Source organism: Eptesicus fuscus, chromosome 13, assembly GCF_027574615.1.
Source record: "Eptesicus fuscus isolate TK198812 chromosome 13, DD_ASM_mEF_20220401, whole genome shotgun sequence".
In the NCBI taxonomy this organism is placed as follows: Eukaryota; Metazoa; Chordata; class Mammalia; order Chiroptera; family Vespertilionidae; genus Eptesicus; species Eptesicus fuscus.
Window position 1 is genome coordinate 65,545,512 of NC_072485.1, and position 25,518 is coordinate 65,571,029.

Genomic DNA, 25,518 nt, shown 5'->3' on the forward strand with positions numbered 1-25,518 from the left:
AGTGACACCTCACTTTGACAGATGGGGAAACAGGCCCAGAAAGTTGAGAAATTTACTAGGGGGTCCATCAGTTAGTAAGTGTCTGGAAGCATCCCATCATCAAGCTTTCTGAAAAAAATTATGACAACAGCCACAACACTCCCAGGCTCTACATGAAAATTTAGTATGCTTACTAGGTACCAAGCCCTGTGCTGAGTGAGCTTTCTACCATGCGGGTAACCCCCAATTCCACCTGCCATTTCCCCAAAGATAGGCAGGTACTACTGTGTCATAATTCAAATTTACAGAGAAGGAAACTGAGGCCCAGAGAGGTAAAGCAAGTTGCCCAAGGTAACCCAGGCCAGTCCACTCCCAAACTCAGACCTCCATCTAACTCCAAAGGAACCTGTGTCATTCTGTCTCTTGAAAAACTTGACTCCCAACTGCACAGTTAAAAACCCCACCCAAGCGGGCCCTGAGTCGAGATCTGTCGGCTGCAGCCAAATCTCTGGTTGTTTTGATCAAGGATAGAGAGGGCGCTGCCGGATCGGTCTGGGGGGGACGAGGAAGAGGGGAGGAGGTGACGGTGGCAATTTTAGGTGCTGGGGCGTGTGCAGGGGACCAGAGCGCGAGTCACGTGTGCGTGAAATTCGACCTAGGAGGAGGGGAAGGGAAGGGAGCCCCCGCCCCTAACTCAGGGTGCAGCCGCGGAGGGGTATAAATACAAGTATCAACCCTGTAGGTCCACTTCTTCCCCGGCTCGCTTCGTGGACCAGTGTCGTCCAGGGGGTTCCCAGCTCCTTGACTCGTTCCGATTGGGCCGGGGAGGCGAGCCCAGGAGCAGTCGGGCCGCGGGGACCCAGCGCGCAGAGAAGTGCCGAGCGCCGGAGCCCGCGGGACACGGGCACCGCGGGTGTGCGCGCCGCTGAGGCACTGCGCTCCCAGACGCGTCCGCAGCTGCAGGAGGGGCATTTGCCCCCCCCACCCGAGGTGAGCAGCTGGTGGGGTTCGGGGTCCCGGCCCCGCGTTCGTCCGCTGAGAGGACGGGCCGGTTGCCACGACACTCCTAGGCTCTCCAAGAAAAACCCGTTACCCGATCCCTTGGGTCCCCGGGCGCCCGGCCCCGTCTCTTCAAGCGCGTCCCTCCCTCCCCTTTACGCGGCTCCTCCCGCCCCCTCTTCCTCTGGGCCCATCTGGCCGCACTTCCTCTGTTTAGAGCGACCCTCTGGGGGTTGAACAGACCTGCAGGAGCGCGGGAATCCAAAGGGCCACTTCTCGGATGAGGGTAGTGAGATCCCCGGAGAAGCTCCCCACCCCCCTTGCCCGCCCCGTCCCGCTCCTCGCCGCTTTCCATGGTCTCATCCTCTGGCCGTCCTCCGCCCCGCGCCGCCCGAGTCCCGTCTCCTCCCGCGGTGGCAGCCGCGCGGCCTCGGCGGGGGGAGCTCGGGCTCCTTCCCTCCCTCTGGTAAACACACCCGCCCGCCCGCCCGCCTGCCCAGCAGCCGCCTCTGCCCTTATAAAGTCAGCGGCCACCGGACTTCCTGCCGGAGCCCGAGCCCCCTCCCCGGGCAGGAGCTGGCGGGGCGGGCTCCGAGGTGCTCCGTGCCCTAAGGAGTGAGTGAGGGGCGCCCAGGGCGCTGGGGTCGCAAGTGTGCCCGCCCTGGGTCTCGGTCCACGTGGCAGCTGTTGGCTGGGACCGAGACCCTGTAGGGACACAGGTCGCCTGTTGCGGAGCAGAGGAAGGCTAGCTGTCGCCCAGCCCCAGAGGAGAGGAGTGGTCTTACTGGGGCCACAGGAAGGGGGGTGTCTTAGGCCAGCTTCAGACTTCCCCTTCCTGCTCCCGCTTGCTTCTGGGGGTCCTGCCCGGCGCGGGAGGCCGGATGCTGGCTGTTGGTGGCTTCAGAGCGCGCCCTGCCCCTGCTGACCTTTGGGGACTTGGGGAAGCGCAGGTCTGGCCCCTGGGAGCGCGTCCTCTTCTGGGGTGGAAGAGGCTGGCAGCGCGCCAGCAAGCTGTGGCGCGCAGACCGGACCTTTCTCATCTCTGATAGGGGCCTGGCGGGAGTTCAGTGCCGCGTGCGCCCCTGGCACTGCCAGCGCGCCCAGAGCCAGCTCGGCGGCACCCTCTGGAAAGCCCAGAGAGCTATGGGGCCTCCATGAAGGCCCCCTTCATGGGCTGGCTCGAGGGGTCTCAGGAGCCACCAGGATGCAGGACCCTTACCAGGGGCCGCTGGGGGGCCCTTCGCTCAGCGCTCTGTTCCTGTGCAGGCTCGCGGCCAGCATGGCCCCCACGCTGCAGCAGGCGTACCGGAGGCGCTGGTGGATGGCCTGCACTGCTGTGGTGGAGAATCTCTTCTTCTCTGCCGTGCTCCTTGGCTGGGGCTCCTTGCTGATCATGCTCAAGAACGAGGGCTTCTATTCCAGCTTGTGCCCAGGTATGCCCAAGAAGGGGCCAGTCTGCGGGGGAGAGGGGCAGCAGAGGGGGAGGTGGACACTGGAGAAGGACGGGCGGCGGAGTGAACAGAAAGCGGGGTTGCTTAAACCAGAGCACTGGGCAGGAAGTTGGACAGCCCGCTTCTTGACCTCTTCAAACTTCATCCCGGGGAATGGGCGGCCCTCTGCCCGCTCTACCCAGTTTATCTAATCCAGTCTTCACTGAATGCCGAATGCCCCTCCTGGGACTGACTGGCAGAGTCCTGAGCCTCTGGCAGCCCCAGGTCTAGAGCATGATGGAGACTTCTAGAAGGGGGAAGTGCTACAGCTAACTGGTGAGGGATTTCTGACTGGGGCCAAAGAAGGCACAGGAGAGCCTACAAAAGGGATTGCCTAGAAAGGGCCTGCAGCCCTTTTTCAGGACCCTGAGTCCCCAGGCCTTCAATCACCCTTTTGTACAAAGTTAATAATAGCCTTATTTCCTTGAGGCCAGGCATTGTGGATGGTTCCTATTTTCCACTTCAATAACCTTGACTTAGTGTGACCCCCAGTGAGGAAGTGGGAATTCTAGCATTCCATTTCTGAGATTACTTAACTGCTGTGGGCTGTCTGCTGGAAGGGCATCCTCCGTTCCTGAGAAGGGGAGCTCGGCCAACAGGCTCAGCCTGAGGACCTGGATGGGTGTGGAATTTGGCCCTTCTCCTCATTCTTCTTTTTAATATATTTTATTGATTTTTTACAGAGAGGAAAGGAGAGGGATAGAGAGTTAGAAACATTGATGAGAGAGAAACATGTATCAGCTGTCTCCTGCACATTGATGAGAGAGAAACATGTATCAGCTGTCTCCTACTGGGGATGTGACCACAACCAAGGTACAGGCCCTTGACCGGAATCGAACCTGGGACCCTTCGGTCCGAAGGCCGATGCTCTATCCACTGAGCCACACCGGTTAGGGCCTTCTCCTCCTTCTTCCTCCAGCCTCCGTATTGTGGAACAGGCTTTTGGAGGAAGACCAGCTTGGGTTTGAACTCCAGTTTCTACTACTTTTACCATGTGGGTGACATCAGCGAGTTCCTGAACACACGGAGCTCCACTTGCTTGGTCTGCAAAACGAGAAGACGATGGGGTTGCTGTGAGAGTCAGTGGTGCTTGATAAATAGCAGTGTCTTGACTTTACTTGGCCCCTCAAATCAACTCCCTCTGGGCACCTACCTTGGTTGTGGGAGAAAGCTGAGGCCTTGTGGGTAGCGCTGGAAGGGTCTTGATCTCTGCTCGGGGCAGCACCTGCTCCACCAAAGCTGCTCCGCCCCTGCCACCGTTATCTGTAAGGAAGCAGCAGGTGGCATCAAGGGATGGCCCCAATGACAGGGTGCTGGTGCTGAGGAGGTGGAGATTAGAGTTGGCAGCTGGCCTGGGGAGGCAAGTCTGCTCAGGAGGAGCGGGCTCGGGATGAAGCGATAGGCGTTCAGGGTGGCTGAGAGAACCAGGCAGAGAGCTAGAAGGGTTTTGGGAAACCCCATTTGCAAATGGAGGTGGGTTACCCAGGTCCCCTTAGAGTTGCTTACCCTGGAGACTAGAGAGGACTTGTGCTCGTGGCCTTGATGCCTGCCACTGCCAGTCCAGTAGCTTCTTCCTGCCTTTTTTTCTAGAAATCAACTTTATTGAAGATTACTTTATGTCACACATTTTGATGAGGTTTGACAAATTTGTACACTTCAGGAACTATCACCACAACGAATATTTAAAATAGAATATTTCCATCACCCCCAAACTCCTGCTTCTCTTTTGCTGCCCATCCCTCCACCTGAGTTTAAAAAAAATGATAAGAGCTTTAGTAAGATATGCCACATACCTTACAATTTACCCATTTAAATAATACAATTTAGTAAAGGTTACAGGGATGTAAATTACAGCACAGGGAATATAGTCAGTAATATTGTAGCCCTAGCCTGTTTGGCTCAGTAGATAGAGCGTTGGCCTACGGACTGAAGGGTCCTGGGTTCAATTCTGGTCAAGGGCACGTACCTTGGTTATAGGTTCCCTGGCCCTGGTCAGAATGTGTGCAGGAGGCAACCAGTCAATGTATCTCTCTCACATCGATGTTTCTCTCTGTCTCTCCCTCTCCCTTCCACTCTCTAAAAATCAATGGAAAAATATCCTCTGGTGAGGATTAACAACAACAACAACAACAAAACAAATAATAATAATATTGTAATAATTGTAGTGTCATAGGGGTAATAGACTTATCACGTGATTGATCACTTCATAAGAAATATAAATGTCTAATCACTGTGCTGTACACCAGTATAATATTGTATGTCAACTGTAATTGAAAACTTGAAAAATAAAATTTTAAAAACCTATTAAAAATAAAGAAATGGTCTTTGAAGAAATAGTTGCAGTTGGACAAATGTACTTAATGTCTGCAAAGAAAAAAACAATCAAAAATAAAGTATATAATTAAATGGTTTGTAGTCTATTCAGAGTTGTACAACCATCATCACAATCAATTTTAGAACATTTTTTTTTACACCAGAAGGTAACCCTGTGCCCATTAGCAGTACCCACTCTCCTCACCCCCCTCGGCCCTCAGTCGCTCATCTACTTTCTGTCATAGGTCTGCCTATGGCAAGAATAGATTTGTCTATTCTGAACATTTCATATAAATGTGACAGGCTTTTTTTCACTTGGAATGATGTCTCCAAGGTTCATCTCAGTGGTAGCACAGGTCGGGATTGGGTTTCTTTCCATTGTGACTAATACTCCATTGTATGGATCTACCACGCTCTGTCCATTCATCAGTTGATGGCCATATATGTTGTTTCCACTTCCTTGGCTTTTATAAATAATGATCCTATTTGTGTACAAGTTTTTGTGTGGACATACGCTTTTTTCCCTTTAGGTATATACCTAGGAGTGCAATTGCTGGGCCATAGGGTAACTCTATGTTTAACCTTTTGAGGAACTGCTAGACTGTTTTCCAAAGTATCTACACCAGTTTATATTCCCACCAGTGTTGTATGAGGGTGTCAGTTTCCCGACATCCTAGACAACACTTGTTATTACTAATCTTTTTTATTATAGCCATTCTAGTGGACAAAAAGTGATTTTGACTTGTATTTTTTGATGGCTAATGATGTTGGGAATCTTTTCATATGCTTCTTAGCTATTGGCATACCTTCTTTGGAGAAACATCTATTCATTTTTTAATTGTATTATTTGCTTTTTTATTATTGACTTGTAAGGGTTCTTTATATTCCAGATACAAGTCCTTTATAGGATAATGACTTGCAATTTTTTTCTCCCACTGTGGGTTGTCTTTTCACATTTTCGCGGTGCCCTTTGGAGTACAAAAGTTTTCAATTTTGATGAAGTCCAATCTATGTATTTTTTCTTTCTTTTTTAAAATATAATTTTATTCATTTCAGAGAGGAAGGAAGAGGGAGAGAGAGATAGAAACATCCACGATGAGAGAGAATCATGGATTGGCTGCCTCCTGCAAGTCCCTTACTGGGGATTGAGCCTACAACCTGGGCATGTGCCCTTGACCGGAATCGAACCTGGGACCTTTCCGTTCGCAGGCCGACGCACTATCCACCGAGCCAAACCGGCAAGGGCTGTATTTTTTCTTTTGCCGTTTGTCATTTGGTGTCATGTTTAAGAAACCATTGCCAGACCTAAGATCTCAAAGATTTATGCCTATATTTCCTCCTGAGGGTTTTAGAGTTTTACTCTTCATTTAGATCTGTGGTCCATTTGGAGTTAATTTTTGTATGCGGTATGAGGTATCCACTTGGTGTTTTGGGTTGCCCAGAAGGCGTTTACATCTGAGCTGGCTGTTTGGGATCACTAGAGGTGATCGAAGTGAACACTTCTCCTGTTCTCAGAACTTATTTGTCCACTCTTGGAAAGCACATGTCTCTCTCCCCTCCCCTCTCTTTCGTTCAAGGGGCTCCAGCCTCAGTCCTTGAGACAGCAGGCTGATTGGGGGTGCGCTCCCCTATTCTGCCTAATCATGCTACCCTATAAAATATGCCAGCTTTCTGCTTCTTAAAGCCCCGTTCACTGTGACCTCAACATTTCTCTCTGCAGGACCCCAAGAACATAGAATCAGCCCAGGAATCTGTGTCCCATGGTGTGTGGAAACAGGCAGCATCCCTTCCAGCTCTGCTATGGTCTGGTCGGCTGATGTGAGCCAGTTACTTAACTTTCTTCCGATCTCAGTTACTCCATCTATAAAAATAGAGCAATATTCCTCACTTCAGGGCTGTTGTGAAAATGAAATGAGAGCAAGATTTCAAAATTCAGACAACTGGTGGGGGTTGTTATTATGTTCTGGACCCAGCTTTGCCAGCATTTGCTCTGTGATCTTAGGCAAGTCACCTACCCACTCTGGATCTCCACTTCTAAGTCTGTACAGTGATGTGAGATGTTCATTAGTGTGGCTTTGGGGTTCCCTGGCCACACCCTCTGTCTTCTCAGTGCTTTCTGTTGTCCCTCTATTGAGGGACCGCCTGGATGGGTGATTGAGCCACCTATAAGGACATCACATCTAAAGAGGACTCAGTGTCGGCCTGCAGGCTGAAGGGTCCCTGGTTTGATTCCAGTCAAGGGCACGGACCTTGGTTGCAGGCTCCTCCCCGGCTCAGGCCGCCCTGGTCAGGGGGCATGCAGGAGGCAACCAATTGATGTGCTTCTCTCACATCGATATTTCTCTCTGTCTTTCCCTCTCTCTCCCACTCTCTCTAAAAATCAATGGAAAAATAGTCTCAGGTGAGGGTAAAAAATAAAATAAAATAAATAAAATAAAATAAAATAAAGAGGACTCAGAATTAGACAGGGACAGTTCAATTTGTCACACACTACTGTGTATCCCACGTAAGTGCCCAAATAAGAAAACAATGGCTTAAGTTAACTAAACAATTACTATTTGTTAGTTAGATCATTAGTCCTCACAATAGGTCTGTGATGTAGGTGGATGATGTGACGTATTATTAACCCCATTTGTAGAAGAGAAAGCTGAAGCTCAGAGATGCTAAGTAACTTGCGTGAGGTCACACAGCTAATAAATAAGGAGCACAGTGAGGATTCAACCCCAGACCTGACTCCGGAACCTTTATCCTAGGCCTCACGGAAATAGTGTAGACGGTTGTCCCCGACCTCCTTCAGCTGAGAGTCCTCCTTCCAGAGTTCAGGTATAGACAAGACAGCCAGGTAGAGGCCAGTCCTCCGGGAGTCTTGGTGAAAGTGACTGTGTCAACTGCAGGAAAGGGAAGCAGTGGGGTGAGGAAGTGCTCCCTGTCCGGGAGACAAAGAAAAGGGGGTCATTTTGTGCCGGTTTGTGTGTGCGGCATCTTCAGAGCTGGCCTCTCAGGTGCTGCCACCACGATCCCCGTTTCGCAGGTGGAATAACAGAGCCTCAGGGTTTCGGCAGCACAGCTGGTGGAGCCAGCATTTCGCCACACTCTTGACTCCGGAGGCAGAATGTTTGACCTTGATCCTGTTTTCCATTGTTTTTCCAGGTCATTTGTAGTTCACCTTCACAATTTTACTATTTCTGTGTGCCAGAGGTGCTGTTATTTACTTAGTCCTTCCTTTTCAATCAACCCACTTTAAAAAAGCCTCATTTTAAAGGGCAACATGCCTGGAATCTTGGGTTCGATATTACTTACACACATACCCATACACATCACACACATTTCTAATATATTCATAGGCACACATATGTTTCTGATATACACATACATGTTCCTATACATACATGTGTGTGTTTGTATGTAGAAATACACGTGTGTGTTTTTGTTACTCATTCATATGGCTAATAACTATGAAACATAAAACCCATTCCATGTGCCTCTTAAACCCCACCTGCTATGCATACCACACCTGGGGAGACACTGTTTTCCATGGCTTTTCTCAGCCCTACTCCAGCGCTAACTTAATGAGTATGTTTCCCCTGTCCCACTCCCCTTGCCTCACCTGACTTGTCTATGAAGTGGGGCAGTTGGGTTGGATTTCAAAGACCTCTTCCGTTGTCTTGACCTGGGGAGAGATCGGAGAGGTCTTTGCATCTTGGCCTGCTTCCCTCTTGCTTCAGAAGTCTGGCTTTCTCCAGCCACATCAAGTGATGAGGTCTCAGGAACTAGCTCATGTTAGTCAGACTCACAAGAGGCTGATCGATCAACTGGAGAAACGCATGCATTAATTGACCTGGAGCTATTAGCAACCCACGGGGCTGGAATTCTGCACCAGTAGGAGGACGGCGTTACTTGGCAGCAGGCGCTTTGGCTGGGGACACTAGCTAAGCCACCCTCTTCAGGACGAAGGCCCGGTGGTGCAGTGGCAAGGCGTTGGCTCCAGAGGTTGTCTTGACTTTGAACCTGAGCCTGCCTGTGAGAAGCTGTGAGGCCGTGAGGCCGTGAGCTCTTTGCTTCTCGGAGCCTCATCCGCTATAAAATGAGGATCACGGTTGTGAGGGTTAAATGAGATACTCTGTGAAAAAGCCTCACACCAAGCCTGTATTAACGAATGTAGAGCTAGTGGGACCGTTTGTAAGAGACGTGTCTTTTGATTGTCAAAGACTTAGGAGCAGGGACAGCGTCTGGTTCAGGGGCTGCAACCTCAAATGCCAGCAGAGGCCAACCAGTTAATAATTGGCAAATCGGGGCAGCTGTCAGATGGCTCATGCCAGAGCTAAAAGTGAGCCAGGACTTGGGTGACTTCGAGAGGGCAAGCTCTGGTGGAGAGGGGTGGCCCCCATCTGGCCCCAGCAGTGGCCAGATCTGACTTCTTACAGAGAAGCCAGACTTCCGGATTTTTATGTAATAACTCTTGATTTTAAACTGGCACCCAGTTAAAACTCCCAAGCCAAGTGAAACTTGTGTGGGGGACATTGCTGGTCCCCTGTTTGCAGCCTCTAGCCTGAATGACCTTTGCATTTCTTCCTGCTTTACACAGTGTCCCAACAGAGTGCCCGTCATACAGTAGATGTGCCCAATAAGTGAGTGCAGATTGAATAAACGGGCGCAGACAAACCTGGCGGAGAAGTGAACAGTGATCATAAAGATCACAACACCAAGGGGTCAGTCTGAACCCCGAAGGCTGTGTGATCTAAGCCTCTAACTGCCTCTTCCAGGGACCTGAGCACCTTCCCCGGCTTCCTCAGCAGCTGGTATCTACCGATGGGAAACTCACCGTGGTCCCAGGTGCTTCGCGCCTAGTTGGCCAGCACTCATAATCTGAACGTTTTTTTATGTTCTTCCTCGTTATCACACAGATCGCTCCACCCTTCTGCCACCTGCAAGCCCTTCAAATATCTGAAATCCGGGTCATTGTCACCATTGCGACAGGTGTTCCCCCATCCCCGCCCCCAGCACTCAGGCACTATCGCATCATCCTATCACAGCACCTGCCATTTTAAATCAGCGTCTACTTGTTTATTATCTGATAGAAGCCCCATGATCCTCAGCACCTAGAGAAGTGGCTGACCACATCTGACCCTTGAAGGTGGGGGCATCGTCTCCCCTTCATCAGCTATTTCAGGAGCGCCTTCTCTGGGCCAGGCCCTGTGCCTATGTCTCCTTTCACCTCCAGCGGAATCTCCTGAGGAGCCTGTGGGCTTGGCATTCTCTGCTCCCTTTTGCAGGCCAGGAGCCTGAGGCACAAAGAGGACGTTTCCTGTCTAAGGCTGCACGGTGGGAAGGATGGTGGTGGGAGTTCACACCCTGGACTGTCTGCCTTCCGGGTGCACCCTGAGTTTGCCCTTGGCAATGATGGGTAGGTGACGGATAGGCAGGGGAGCCGCCACCTCATGGCTCACTGAGCACTGAGTGAAGGGAAATCACCCTCCTTCCCCCACCACAAGCCTTTTTTCGTGAACTTGTCACAACTCCAAGTTGGCAGTTTACCTGGAGGACTTCTAAAGGGTATTGGAGGGCAGCGCCATGGGCCTAATTCTGTGCTTCAGTTTTATCATCTGGAGAATGGAGATACTTTATTAGCTGACTCATGGGGCTGTTGTAGGTTAATTCAGTGACTGTCGAGAACAGTGCCTAGAACATAAAAGTGCTCTATAAATATTAGCTATTATTACATTTTATCAGCATGTCATTTATGGGGAAAGCTTCATCCAAGTTTTAAGTGAATTCTTGTTACATCAGCTAAGCATCACTCACTGACTTTGTCCCAGATTCGAAGGTGTTTCCTGTTGGGGGTCTGCCCACCCTAAGCTCAGACATTGAGTGAGTCTTACAACCTGGTGAATACTTTGATGTCCATGATCATGCTTGAGCTAGTAGAGGCCTCCAATTAGGTGTATGACTCCCCTGAGTAAGATACTAGTTGCTGCCATTATGGAGCTCCTTCCCCACCAGAGTAGATCTGACTCTAGGCCACCCCCAAAGTCACCTGGCTGGCAGTGAATTGGAGGCGGCATGGGATTTGAGCACAGGACCCCCTGATCCCAGGCCGCCCTCTCCTGCACCCAGCTGCTCCTGCTGTTACGTGCTGAGCCCTCCCCTCCCCTCCTCAGCTGCGAACACCACTAACATCACCCAGGATGCACAGCTCCCGTGGCCCAGCTGTGAGGGTCAGGAAAAGATGCTCAACCTGGGCTTCACCATCGGCTCCTTCGTGCTCAGCGCCACCACCCTGCCACTGGGGATCTTCATGGACCGCTTTGGCCCCCGGCCCACGCGGCTGGTGGGCAGGTGAGGTGGCCATGCCAGGCCTGGGGGCACTCGAGGGCAGGGACTGGTGCTGCGGGGGGAGGGGAGGCTCAGTGTTCACCGTCCCACTCTCCACCCCCAATCTCCACAGCACATGCTTTGCTGCATCCTGCACCCTCATGGCCCTGGCCTCTCGGGACACCCAAGGTGAGAGGTCTGGCCTCTGGTTGCCCCCACGAGAAAAGAATGAGTGGGGTGAAGGTGGATGTTTACCCCAGCTTCCGCCCTTGGCTCCCACCGCTCCCCAATGCCCTTATTCACCCCTCGCCTCTCCCCAGTTCTGTCTCCGTTGATATTCCTGGCGCTGTCCCTGAATGGCTTTGGTGGAATCTGCCTAACGTTCTCTTCACTCACGGTGAGTATGACAGGCTCTGGCTTGTCAGCAGGGCACCCGGGAGTGGGTGGGGGTAGGAGTGAGTGAAGGTGAGAGGGGAGAGTGGATGCAGATGAAGTGTGTGTGTGTGTGTGTGTGTGTGTGTGTGTGTCCAGACCACAGTCTGTTGAGCTCTGTTCTAGGCACTGGGGCTGCAGCACAAACAACTGAACTTCCTCAGCTTCCTGGAGCTTGTGTTGTGGGGCTGGGGGAACACAACAAGTAAACGAACACATTGCATCTGTAGTCATCCGTGCTGTAAAGAGAATAAGAGGGGTAATGTGATAGTGACAGGGAGGGGCCAGCTTGGGCCAGTATGTTTGCCTCATGGTGCACTTGCGGTGCTCTCCCCGGGCAGGGCATGCGAAGGCACAAGTATCCGTGCGTGTATTTGATTGAACCGTATGAAACTGCCAACCCTTGACCGTACTTGGCCTACAGAAATGGCTTTATCCCATGGATCCGTCTCTTATGCATGTGTGTGTTTTGCGTGTGTGTGTTCCTTTAAGTGTGTATGTTTGTGTTGTGGGTGAGTCTAGGGTTCAAGGCTTATGCGTGTGTGGTGGGGGAAGCGGTTTCTGGCTGGGCCAAGCCTCTGGCTGGGGCTGGTTGTTTATTTCGGATGCGGGTTGCCTGACCACCAAACTGGGTGTTTTTGGCTGAATTTCCCCTCGGCCCTTCTTCATTCCAGCCTGGGACGTTTCACAACTCTCTAAGGAAGCAAATCCCTCCTCCCCGCCCAGCCGCCCCAGCCCCTTCTCCACGCTGTGCATCTTGGCTCAGGGCCCGCCGTCCCTTCTTCCCTGCCCTGCGTGGCCGCGGGGCGGGGGGTCTACCCTTGGACCCTGTCCCGGCCGGCCTAGGGGTCAGGCTTGGGGGGCTCTGCCTGCGGATCGCAGCCCCCCCTCCACCCGGGCCCTGCACAGTGATCTCCAGCCAATGGCAGGGCCCCGCGCCAGCCCCGCCCCGGCCCCGCCCCCAGGCCTCGGCGCGAGCTCGGCTCCCGCCAGGACAGATCCGGCAGGACATCCAGTGCCGCCCGCGCGTCAGCCCGGGGTTAGCGGAGCTGGCCTCGCGCCGGCTGTGCTGGGTGGAGACAGCGCCCTGGGACCCTTGAGTTGGGGGCAGGGTGGCGGGGCGGCGTCAAAGGCCGGGCTGTTCTCGCTCCTGGCACTTTCCCTGTGGCCTTGGCAGCGTGCCTGGCAGATACAGGTGCCAGGGAAACCTGGCGCTATACCCTTTGCATAGCTACTGGGAAGCTGGTGGGGGACTCGGTTCTCTGTGTTTATCCACCTTCCTTTCCAGAGCTCTCTGGGCTTTGGTTTTCCCCTCTGGAGAGGGTTTAAGCCTCGAAGGCCCTCCCAGCTATGGGATCTACTGACCTGGGAGGATGGCGGGGCCAGAGTGTACACAGAGGGCAGCATGACTTTGCCTTGCCCTACCCTGAGGGCCTGGCTTCGGCCAGCGAGCAGAACACACAATCAGTTAATTCTCTACTGGTGGAAGCTCTGTGCACGTCAGAGCCACCTCCCTGGACACCTGGCCTCCCTTCGTCCCACCCTCACCTCCTAGCCTATCCCAGGCTTGTCCTGGCTCACCTTCCTTTCCAGAGCTATTTTGAGGTTCAGCAGACACTGTGGCCTGGGACATTTGGGGCCACCGGGAAGGTTAAGGGGCACCATCTCGTGACAGAGCCAACCATGGTCACAGCCTTGGGGTCTGGAATAAATAGAACTAGAATGGCCAGACAAGGGACAAAGTCATTCACGTGCTCTGTGAACCTGAGTACATTTCTTTCCCTCTCTGGGCCTGAACTTTCTCATCTGTCAAAGGAGTTGCACTAGATCAGTGTTTCTTTCTTTTTTTTTTAAATTAATTTATTTTCTAATTACGGTTGATATATACATTACTTTCAGGTGTACAACATAGTGATTTGACATTTATTATTATTTTTTTAAATCTTCACTCGAGGATATTTTTCCATTGATTTTTAGAGAGAGTAGAAGAGAGAGGGAAAGACAGAGAGAAATATTGATGTGAGAGAAAAACATCGATTGGTTGCCTCCTGCACAAGCCCTGACCAGGGCCTGGGCCGGGGAGGAGCCTACAACTGAGCTATATGCCCTTGACCGGAATCGAACCTGGGACTCTTTGGTCTGCAGGCCGGTGCTCTGTCTACTGAGTTAAACCAGCTAGGGTGGTGGTTTGACATTTATATACCTTACAAAGTAGATCAATGCTTCTTAAACACTCGTTTCATGGGTTATTAAGAGGCATCACAGGATAAAGTGGCTCCATAAGCAACGAACTTGGGAAACCCCGGGGTTAAACAAAATTGACAAAATTTCTCTGTGAGGGCACTTTTGGGAGTCTTTTAGATTCTAAAGTGCCTGAGAGTCTGTAGGAGGGGGTAGAGCAGTTTCCAACATTGATTTGCCTGATGACTTGTCTGTGGCGCCTCCTGGGGCTAGTGTTCTTGGAGCTCACTGTGAGGACACTGGGCTGCATGCTTCCAAGTTTCACAGGCGGGGCTGGGAAAGGGGAGGCCGGGGCGGGTGTCAGGGTCTCCCCTGCTCACTGGCCTTGTCCTCCTCCCTCAGCTGCCCAACATGTTTGGGAACCTGCGCTCCACTGTCATGGCCCTCATGATCGGCTCCTACGCCTCTTCTGCCATCACGTTTCCAGGAATCAAGGTTTGGATCTGCCTGGGGGGGGTGGGGGGGGGACAGTGAGGCCACTGTGCTTTCTTTTTGCCTTGATGTAAGATTTGGGTGGGGTTGGGTATGTATGCAGTGGCTAGTGTCTGGTGATCCAGTTCCTGCCAGTCAGTTCCCACCACCTCTGGGAAAAGCACTGAGGCATCATGGGAAGAGCCCAGTTGCTGTGGCCCACCAGTGGGTCTGATTTCTCTGCTCCCCTCCTTTCCTTTAATGTTGTTCCGTTCCAGGCCTCCACCCTCTCTCCTGGGCCAGAACAGGCTTTCTCAGCTGGTCTCCTGTCTCTGGCCATTTCCCTCTCCCATCTGTCATTCACATGACTTACGGAAGGATCTTAGATGAAGAACTCACTCACACGCCCACTTTGCTTCACCTGCAGAATCAAGTCCAACCTGTTCACATGCATTCAAGGCTCTTGGTTCTCTGGCCTCACCCAGTCTTTCCAGCCACATCTCCTTCCCCGGCTCTGGAAAGGCTGGGTGACTTGGGCTCAAGGTCACAAAGCTAGTCCATGCCAGGCCAGATCCTAGGCAGGTCAGCGAGTGGACCTAGAGCCAGAAGGCCCGAGTTTCGTTCTGGGCAAGTTTGGGGCCTCGTTTCTTCCTCTGGTATCAAGTGGTAACAAAGCCTTCCTTTCAACTGGGCCACAGTATGCCCCTCACATTCCACGGGGAGCAGTTAATTTGTTAGTTTAGAAGGCCCTTGCCCGGCGTCCCCGAAGGAGTTTGAGAGCATGCGTTGGTGGGGTGGCTGCCCGTTGGTCAGGTAGCAGCAGGCATGGAGGGTGGAGCTTCTCCCTTTTCAACTCAGCCAGTGGGGTTTGAGGAGCCAGATCTGATCCCCACTCATTTGGGATGTGGCCCTTTGAAGCTCTGTGCTGCCTTCAGGGAAGAAAGAGCCCCAAGGCCCACGGAGCCCCCAGCAGCAGCAGTTTTCCTGGGCAGCACTGGGGCTCTGAGCAGGAGCCCGAGGGGAGGCCGGACATCGGTCATCCCAGGCGGAGGGTGGCTGAGAGCACAGAGGAGAGACACCATCTCACATACCTGGCTTCCAGTCTATTCGAACCTGCTTGTCCTGGGTCAGGAGGCCTTGGGCAGAGTACTGCACACACTCCCTCCCCCTCAGCGTCAGCACCTGTGAAAGGTGAGATAAGGCTTGTCAGCTTGAGTTTGTCTTTCCCCCGGGGAACAGGCCAGGAAGGGGCAGGATAAGCATGGGCCTGGTAAACCTAGAGCCTTAATTCTCCTCTTTTGTACATAAAATGAGATGACATTTTTGGGTAAAACAAACATGTATGGAGTCATAGGCAAAACGTATGTGTCTTTTTAAGATAATACTTGAGATTTCAAAGACATTCTGAGCTATGGCCGGCAACATCAGTACCTTGTGGGAACTATTTCACCCCACTCCAGGGTGAAGCAGTGAAAAAGGAAGGGGGCGGGGGGATGGCTTCTGGGCCTGACTCTTAACTTCTGGCCTTGGTTTTCTTTTTTTTTTTTCCTTTTTTTAAAAATATATTTTATTGATTTTTCACAGAGAGGAAGGGAGAGGGATAGAGAGCCAGAAACATCGATGAGAGAGAAACATTGACCAGCTGCCTCCTGCACACCCCCCACCGGGGATGTGCCCGCAACCACAGTACATGCCCTTGACCAGAATCGAACCTGGGACCCTCCAGTCCGCAGACCGACACTCTATCCACTGAGCCAAACCGGTTTCGGCTGGCCTTGGTTTTCTTATCTTCAAACTGGACACAAGCAATGGGGTAGAAGAGACCTTCTCTGAGGCCTTGGACGCCCGGGTTCTACCTCGGGCTGGAACAGGGGGGCCTGGAGCCCGGCAGCCTCCCCACGGGTCTGCTCCTCCTTCCACAGCTGATCTACGATGCCGGCGTGTCCTTCATGGTCATCATGTTCACCTGGTCGGGCCTGGCCTGCCTCATCTTTCTGAACTGTGCCCTCAACTGGCCCAGCGAAGCCTTTCCCTCTCCTGAGGAAGGCAGCTACACGTGAGTGGCTCTGTGGGGGGTGCTGGGGTGGAGGGGGACCTCCCTCCTGCAGAGGAAGGCCAGGGGAGTGGTGGTGTGATGGAGAGAATGAGCGGTGAAGTCAGAGAGACCTGGGTTTGCAAGGGGCCTGAGTTCCCCGAGCTCTGCTTTCTCATTCTTACCATGGGCCTGATCCTGCACACCCACAGGTGTTTGGAATAGACCCGGCGCATAACAGGCAGTCGGAACATGGGGACTGCTATTGCTATTATCCTTTCTGCATTTTGAGGACAGGATCAGAGGAGGAGGGGCCCCAGGAATAGCCAGTGGGACTCAGGAGAGGGATAGAGAGGAATCAAATATACCACCCTTTGTGGGGCAGCCTGAATGCCAGCTTTTCCCAACTTCCTGTCAGTTCCCCAGGGGATGGGTGTGTGTGTGTGTGTGTGTGTGTGTGTGTGATGCTCCAAAACCAAGCACAGAGGGTGCCTGTTAAGCAGCTGGTCTTTATTGTCTCTTGCATGCCAGGCACTGCGCTTAGCCCTCATGCCATTCTCAAACAGCCCTATGACCATGGATTCTGCTATTAACAAAGTGACTTTCCTAAGGGGGGTGAGCCAGGCTCTCTGACTCCAGTCTGAGTTCTTAATGCCGCCTCCATGGTAACAACCCCAGTGGAAAAGGACTCATCCAGCCTTCATTCATTGGGCGCTAAGCTGGTCCCTGGGCCAGGCTCCGAGGGACTCAGATGTGAACCCTACACACATCTGAGGGAGCTCATCAGGGGGCATGTTAGTGCTGGACAAAGGGGTGCTCAGCACCCCAGGGATGACTGGGACAGCCCCCTAGAGGCAGGCTGTTGAGGGTGGGCTCTGCGGGGCTGGTTACTACTTGCTCCGGCCTGGCTGCCGGCAGGAAGAAGATCAAGCTTACTGGGCTGGCCCTGGATCACAAGGTGACAGGTGACCGCTTCTACACCCATGTGATCAATGTGGGCCAGCGGCTGAGCCAGAGGGCCCCCAGCATGGAGGAGGATGACATCTCCTCCCAGGACACTCGTGGCACCTCAGGAAAACCTCGTGAGAGTGAGTATCTGGTCAGGGTGACAGCCTTGGGGACTGGGGAAGGCGGGTCCTCACACTTAGTGAGCACTCTCACCAAGGGCTTATCTCTCCCCTCTTCAGTTCTGACATCGCCACATGATGTAGGTGGGCAATCCCCATTTACAGAATAGGGGGAGTGGGAATAGGGCTCAGAGAACTCTGGGAAGTTCAGATCTGGGGCTATTCTGCTGGATTCCTGGGGTAACCGAGAGAGGATGGGGCAGAGACTCCAGGCCTGTGGGGTAACTGGTTTCATCAGGGCTCCCTGCAACCTCTGAGCCTCTTGCATCAGGTGAGCTGGGCCCTCCAACACCTGTCTGGTTCGCGCCCCCTGCTGGCCGCAGGAGGAGCCGCAACCCGCCTTCTGTCTGGACCACTTCCCAAGGTGTCAGTTCTATTGGTGGCAGGAGCACCAACCAGCCTTGGAATCAGATGAGGGTTTGAGTCCCGCTCCCCAGTTACATGCCAAGTGACTTAGGTAGATCCCTTCACCCTGCTCTCACTCTCCTCCTCTCTTAAACTAGCACTGATAGCACCCATCTCACAGGGAAGTTAGTTGTGAGGATTGAATGAAGCCATGGACACGGAAGCCCTTTGGAAAAGGCAGAATGCTGTGCAGTTCCTAGGGTGGTATTCCTGTTGCTGGTTCTCCCATGGCCGAGTTATGGGTGTGAGCTGAGTTTGGCTTGCTCCATGAGCTCGGGCAAGTCATTGGCCTCCCTGAGCCCCAGTCTCCCCATCTGTAATATGTGGCAAAGGTAGGGGTGTTGCACAGTCGGACTAAATGGGATAATTCGTGTTGAGTGTGCGGCACATAGTACGTGTTTAATGCATAGTAGCTGGAGTAATTACCACAGCAAGCATGCGGTTTTACACCCGGAGGTCGCTGAAAATGTGCTGTTGAGATAGTTACAGAGCTGGGCAAGAACTTGGAGGTCAGTGAGTCTGAATCCTTGTTTTTGAAGAAACTGGCTTCTATCCAAAGGCACATAGTGTCAGAGCCTTCACTAGAACTGCATGAGCCGGGACATTGAGAGAAATGGAAGATCAGGGGCTCAGGGGTGCCCCCTGCTGTCTCTCCAGAGTCTGTCCCCTTCCGCAAGAGCCTCTGCTCCCCCATTTTCCTGTGGAGCCTCCTCACCATGGGCATCACCCAGCTGCGGGTCATCTTCTACATGGCCGCCATGAACAAGATGCTGGAGTTCATCGTGACCGGCGGCCAGAAGCATGGTGAGGTGCTGCTGAGCCCACTGGGGGGCACAGGAGGGTCACCCTGGTTGAGCTCCTCTCACCCTGGCTTCTCCCCCTGCTTCCCCCAATAGAGACCGTCGCCCTGAAGCAAAGAGCGGAAGAGACAGGTAGGGGGACAAAAGCTGAGACCCTGGCCTGCACCCACCCTGCCGCCGCCCACCTGGCAGGGAGCCTGGACACACCCTGTCAGATCTAAGAATGTGGGGCCAGGGGAGGGCTATGTTGGCATTCCCTCTTCTCCGCTGGCAGTGGGGGGCTTCTGGCATCCCTTGTGCCAGCTCCTGACCCCGCTTCCTTCCCGTCCTGCCCAGTTGGGTTCTACTCCTCCGTCTTTGGGGCCATGCAGCTGCTGTGTCTACTCACCTGCCCTCTCATTGGCTACCTCATGGACTGGCGGATCAAGGACTGCGTGGACAACCCCACTGAGGGCATGGCCCTCGACGATGCCAGGTGACCAGCACAGGGATGATGACAGCAAGTAATCAGATGGTGCTTCCATTTTCTATGTGCTTTTACATCCAGCATTTTATTTCATTCTCTCAAGAGCCCCGAGAGAGCAGAGGTACCTCCCCATTTTATAGATGAGGAAACTGAGGCTAAGAGGGGACATGGCCTGCTTGGTAAATATAGCTCACGGCGAGAGCCAACTGTGCACTAGGCACCTTGCATTGTCTTATTTAATCCGGCGACAGCTCTCTGAGCTAGGTACATTATCCTCATTTCACAGATGAGGAAGCTAGGACACAGAAAGGTTAAGTAACATACCCAAGATCACACAGCTTTTGGTAGCAGGCTCCAGAACCTATGTTATAAAGGGTACACTTTTTAAGGCTAGCACGAGATGAAGGGGGTGCATTAGTTACCAATTGCTGTATAACAAATTACCCCCAAACTTGGCTTCTTTACACAACAATCTCATATAGTTTCCGAGCGTCAGGAATCTAGGGATGACTTAGCTGAGTGGTTCTCAGAGTCTGGGTCTGTTCGGGCTGCTATGACAAAGTCCCACAGACTGGGCAGCTTCTAAAAACCAGACATTTATTCCTCAGTTCCGGAGGCTGGAAGGCTGAGACCAGGGTGCCAGCATGGTTGAGTGAGGCCCCTCTTCTGGGTCCCAGACTTCTCGCTGAGTCCTCACGTGGCCGGGAGCTAGGGAGCTCTGTGGGGCCTCTTTTCTAGGGGCACCAATCCTAAGATGAGGTCTCTGCCCTCAGAACCTAATCACCTCCCAAAGGCCTCACCTCCTCATACCATCACCTTGGGCACTAGGATTTCAACCTGTGGGTTGGGGGTGGGTCATGGACATTCGGACTGGAGCGGCCCTTCTCATAAGGTTTCTGTCGAGCTGTCGGCCAGGCTGCAGTCATCGAAGTGCTGCCCGCGGTGGAGCATCTGCTCCTGCACGTACTCGTGTGCTGTTGGCAGGAGATTTGGCCCTTCCCACCCGGGCCTCTTCACAGGGCTGCTCAGGGCGGGGCAGCTGGCTGCCCAGAGCAAGGCCTAAGGGGGACACCAAGATAGAAGCTGCAGTGTCTTTGTAGCATAATCTCAGAACCACACCATCCCTCCCATCGTGCTCTGTGGTCACACGGAGTAACCCTGTGCCGTGTGGAAGGACTGTCTAGGGTGGGATACAGGAGGCGGGGGTCACCGGGGCCATTTGTTGGCCGGAGACCACCGCTGGGTCCAAGGTCCGACTGCTGTTCTCTTTGTGTTCAGTCAGTAGTCTCCTGTGAGGTTGGGAGAGGGAGACGAGGAGAGAAGGTAGCTAAGGAGCAATCAGTGGCTTTCCTTCCCACCAACGGTGCCCCGGCCCTGGCACCAGCCTTCTTCCTCGGCCCTCTGCCCCTGGGGGCCAGGGCCCATGAGCAGGGCCCTTCTGTCTACGACTGATGCCAGCCCGCCCTCATCCCAGCCTACTGCCCTCTCGCCTGGGCCAGCCGTGGAGCCCTGACCCTGTGCAGAGAAGGGTTTGCTGGGCAGGCCGCGTGTCCAGGCTGATGGGCAGAGACACTTTCCTGATGAGAGACGGTGTGAGAGCTCCCCATCCTCTGCCTGCCTTCCCATCCTCGAGTCTCAGACGTCAGTGTGCGTGTGAAACATGTGGGATCTCTGTCTGAATGCAGATCCCTGGGCCCCACTCCCAAGAGTCTGAGTCTGGACCGAGGTCCTGGGGTCTGCATTTTAGGGGGTCCCAGGGATGCTGGTGTAGTTGATGGGGAGCCACAGCAGAAGGGGCAGGGGCCAGGCTGAGCACCAGGGAGCTGCGGGGAGGTAGGGGCAGCGGCCAGTGACCCTGTTCTCGGCAGGGACGGGATTGCCACCAAGTCCGTCAGACCGCGCTACCGCAAGATCCAGAAGCTCACCAACGCCATCAACGCCTTCACGCTGACCAACCTTCTGCTGGTGGCTTTTGGCATCACCTGCCTCATCAACAACTTACACCTCCAGGTACCTGCCTCCGTCTCCCACTCTCCCTGCCTCTCAGCCTCCTCCAAAGGGACCGTTCTGGACGGTTCCCCTGGTGCCTGCTGTCCAGGAAGCGTGGTTCTCCTCCTCCGGATCTATTGCCTGGGGTTTCTGGGGAGTGTTTCCAGCAGGTTGGGTCGTGGAGAGGGTCGGCACGTGTAGGCGGGCTCTGCGAGGCTCCGTGTCCCTCTTCCCACCGCCCACCCTTCGTCCTGCCTGCACCGAGCCCTGAAACCCCTTTCCTCTCCCTTTCGGTTTCAGTTCGTGACCTTTGTCCTGCACACCATCGTCCGGGGTTTCTACCACTCGGCCTGCGGCGGCCTCTACGCGGCAGTGTGAGTCAACCTGGTCCCACCTGCCTTGCTGAGCTTCCCCCCAGTAGCAGAGGGTCCCAGAGCAGAGGGGAAGGGGCCCCAGACACCCCTTCAGGCACCGCTTCCAGCCCTCCCCAGCCTCCCTGGAATGCTGACATGTCCGAGGAGGGGTGGATGGAGAGGATTGGTGGGCATCTTGGGAGGCCGTCTGGTCCACTGCCCCCTCGAGCTCCGCTAGTGACGGGGAGCTCACTTCCTCAGGCGCAGCCCACCCCACTGCAGGACACGTTCCCCATCAGGAAGTCCCCCTTCGAGGAAGCTGCAGTACTTGGTTTGGTGACACGTGGGTCCTATGTCTGCTCTCTGAAATGGCCCCCAAGTGGCCTCTCCCCCCGTGTCAGCCCAGACCGCAGTCTTGTTTGCCTTATAATGTTTCTGCTTCCTGTTGAACGGCCCGTTGCCTTCTTTCTCTTCTGATTCCCACTGCCAGGCGCGGCCGGGCGACTCTCCCTGCGTATGCGATGCGGTAACATAGGATGTTACAATAGCGGTGACAACATCCCGGCCGTTACTGAGCATGTGCTCCGTGGGGACACATTGCGGGACCCTTGGCCGCACCCCCTAACTGAAACCTCACACCAGCCGTCTCAGCTCCATCCCCCCCGCATTGGCTCACGTTAAAACTGTGGGGTCACTCTTGATTCTTCGTCTTCTCTCACCCCACGTCCCATCTAGCAACCATCCTGCCCGCTGCATATCTAACCCTTCTGACCGGCCCCACCCCTGCACCCCGTCCTGGCTGCCCTCGCCTTCCCTCGGGCTATTTATAACGCAAGAGCTGGAGACACCTGTTAGGACATAAGTCTCTTCGTGGCACTCCAAGGCTTCCTCACTCAGTCTTGTCTCACTCAGAGAAAGCGCCAAAGGCTTTATTATGGCTTAAAAGGCCCCACAAGACCTGGTCCAGGGACCTCTCTGCCCTCTTCCTTGCCCTCCACCGATGGCCTCAGCAACCCTGGTGCCTCGTGAACCCCAAGCACGTTCCCTCTTCTCAGAACGTTCTTCCCCAAGGCTCTCAGCTATCTCATCTTCTCCAGGTCCCACCTCGCTGCCCTCAGGGGCACCTCCCTTGCCATCCTATCTGCAACTGCAGCCCCTCGACACCCTCCCCATCTCTGCTTAACTTCTCCCCTTGGCTCTTATCACCGGCTAGCACATGAGGCCTTTATCTCGCTTAGTGGGTGACTGCCACCCGCCCCACCAGAATGCCACCTCCAGGAATCTTTGTCGGTTCGGTTCATGGCTGAATATCCACGCACCTAGACTGGCACCCGGCACATAGTAGGAGCTGAATAAATATTTGTGAAAAGCATAAATGAACAGCTCCGTGGGGCTAGGGTTAGCCCTGTGTTTATGGGAGGAAGTGAGGCTCAGAGAGGTTGAGTGAATTGCACAAGGAGGAGGTATCAGATGCCAGTTTGGTGGCCCTGAAGTCATGATATACACACCCTCCAGGCCAGGGACCAAAGAGCACATGTCAAGAGCCTGAACTCTTAAGCTCTACCCTGCCTGGCGAACAGAGCGGTGTCTGGGGAAGGGGACGGGGAAGGCGCCGGGCAGGAGAGGACCACAGGCCGTTCACATTTGGCCCCCTCTCCCTGACAGGTTCCCGTCCAACCACTTCGGGACGCTGACAGGCCTGCAGTCCCTCATCAGTGCTGTGTTTGCCCTGCTCCAGCAGCCGCTCTTCATCGTCATGGTGGGACGCTTGAAAGGAAACCCCTTCTGGGTGAGAACTGGGGGTGATGGGGGGGGGAGCAGGAGCCCCCTTCCTGGGTGCAGCCCAGGAGCTGCGGGCGGGGGAGCTGGTATGTGATAGAATCCTTCCCTCTTCTCATCGCAGCCAGGAGGTGCCTTGGAAGTCTGTAATCTGGGGGGTTCCCAAGCTGGCTGCCCGTCAGAACCCCTCGCAGAGTGTTAAGAACACAAATTCCCCCGCCTGCTGAATCAGCAGCTCTTGGCCTGGGCCCAGGAGTCTGTTTTTAATAAGCTCCCTGGTGACATGTGAAATGGCCCAGAACTGATCCCCCACCCAGGTCCACCCAGTGCAGGGACCCTCTCCTTTGTCGGGGGTCCCTCAGTGACCGGTCTTGCACGCGGCAGCAGCCGCTGGGACTGTTGGGAAGGCTTTTCCTTACACCAAACTGACATCTGCCCCCCGAAAGCCTATCTCCCTGCCCCATGCACCACTCACTCCCATAAGCCCTTCTCCCACAGAGACCATGACGTGACCGCTACCCTTTACAGAGCGCTCACCAGGCGCTAAGCACACCGTGTGCTTTATCCCTTCATCTTGGCCGGAAGGGTGCTGAGGAGGAGGCACTTAGAGCCCAGAGCAATGCAGAGCGGGACGCAGAGCGAGGCGGGTCCACGCCCGCCCGTGTGAGGCTGCTGTGCTGGGCCTCTGAGCCTTCCGTCCTCCAGGCTGAGCGCCCAGCTCCTTTTGCTGCCTGGGAGGCTCTTCTCACCACCCCAGTGACCCCACTGTCAGTGTCCCCAGCGTGGGCGCTGGCGTCAGCCAGGGTTCAACCCAGGCTCTCCACTTTACAAGGCCACTCACCATTAAGTGAGGCCCTGCTGGAACAGTGATGGAACACAACACGTTCTAGCTCTGTGTCATTCTGGCCTTCTCCTCCCTGTTGGAGGGGAGAGGGAGAACGGGAACCTGCCTGACTCTCTCTCTTTGCCCTCAAGGTGAACCTGGGCCTCCTGCTCTTCTCACTCCTGGGATTCCTGCTACCTTCCTACCTCTTCTACTACCGAGCCCGGCTGCAGAGGGAGCACACCACCGACTGGGAGGGCCCACTGAAGGCGCTGAGCAACTCCGAGGTGACTGCGTAGACCTCCGCAGACAACGGATCCGATGACAGGCAGCCAAGGCCTGAGAACCAAAGGGAACGCCTCATGTGGCTTTTCTACCTGTAACACACGCAGAGCCAGGGGCCGTGGATTTATAAATACCAGGAGAAATTCTATTTTTGTAGGGACTTGCTAAAAGGAAAAAAAAAAAAGAATCCCTAAAAAAAAAAAAAATCCCCCAAAGCAATGTGCCCTTGACTGAAGACAGCCCCTGTGCTAGAAGGATGGGGCCTCTTCCTCCTGGACTGGGGGAGACCAGGGTGCGGGGCTGCCCTTTCTCTGGGCCTTCATCCTCCTAGTGCCTCCTGGGGGCTGGGGATCAGCAAACAGGCTGCCCCCAAGTCCCAGCTGTGTCATGCCCAGAGTGTGCATGTAAGTGTGAAGTGTGTACATGTGCATGTGTGCGTGTGCGTGCGTGCGTGTGTGTGTGTGTGTGTGTGTGTGTGTGTGAACCAACCTTCCCCTAGGGGAAAGGGGCCTGAGGTGCTGGCTGTGTCCTGGATGGGGAGTGGGGGGGGGGGGCCCTTCCAGGGGCCGGAGGGCGGGTTCCCTCCCGGGTGCTGCTTTTTGCAGATCTCAGAGGAAATAAAAAGGGAAGTGAGAGACTGGCTGGTGTGTGCCTGTGTCTTCCCACACCCCTGCCCATCACCTCACCCAGGTTTGGCTGGGCACGAAGTAGGACGCCTGAAGTGCCAGCCTGTTCACCTCTGGCTAGCTGGCTGGCTGACCTCCCCGCTCTCGGCCAGGCCCTGTCCTTAAGAGTCTGGATTCAGACCCTACTCTCTCTACTCCTGCCCCCGCTTCCCGGGTTTGGGGTACATCCAGGAGGCTGGCCTTTTTCCATACAGGGGGTCAGGGCAGGATGCTTTAGAACCGTGGTCGGCAGACTGCGGCTCGCGAGCCACCTGCGGATCTTTGGCCCCTTGAGTGTGGCTCTTCCACAAAATACCATGGCCTGGGCGAGTCTATTTTGACGAAGTGGCGTTAGAAGAAGCTTCAGTTTAAGAAATTTGGCTCTCAAAAGAAATTTCAGTCGTTGTACTGTTGATATTTGGCTCTGTTGACTAATGAGTCTGCCGACCACTGCTTTAGACAGAATGGATGGCTCTCAAACTTTCCTACCAAACCATCCCTGGGGGCCTGTTGAAAGTGACTTTTTAATAGTCTCCTAAAACGTCATGCAAATTTTGAGCTTCACGTTATACTATATTGATATTTGCTTTTAACATTAAAGCGAGGCTTTAAAATGA

At 54.1% G+C, this 25,518-nt stretch overlaps 1 protein-coding gene across 1 annotated transcript; it reads left to right on the top strand.

The window, feature by feature from the left end:
• Positions 1 to 802: 802 nt before the first annotated feature.
• On the top strand, positions 803 to 25,518 carry SLC43A1 (solute carrier family 43 member 1). The gene is made up of 15 exons (XM_028136208.2): positions 803 to 969; positions 2,245 to 2,411; positions 10,940 to 11,117; positions 11,227 to 11,282; positions 11,414 to 11,490; positions 14,109 to 14,201; positions 16,100 to 16,233; positions 17,128 to 17,297; positions 18,399 to 18,545; positions 18,638 to 18,673; positions 18,878 to 19,016; positions 20,876 to 21,017; positions 21,297 to 21,370; positions 23,015 to 23,138; positions 24,104 to 25,518. The coding sequence occupies exons 2-15, from the start codon at positions 2,258 to 2,260 to the stop codon at positions 24,248 to 24,250; spliced, it is 1,671 nt and encodes a 556-aa protein (XP_027992009.1). The 5' UTR covers positions 803 to 969; positions 2,245 to 2,257; the 3' UTR covers positions 24,251 to 25,518.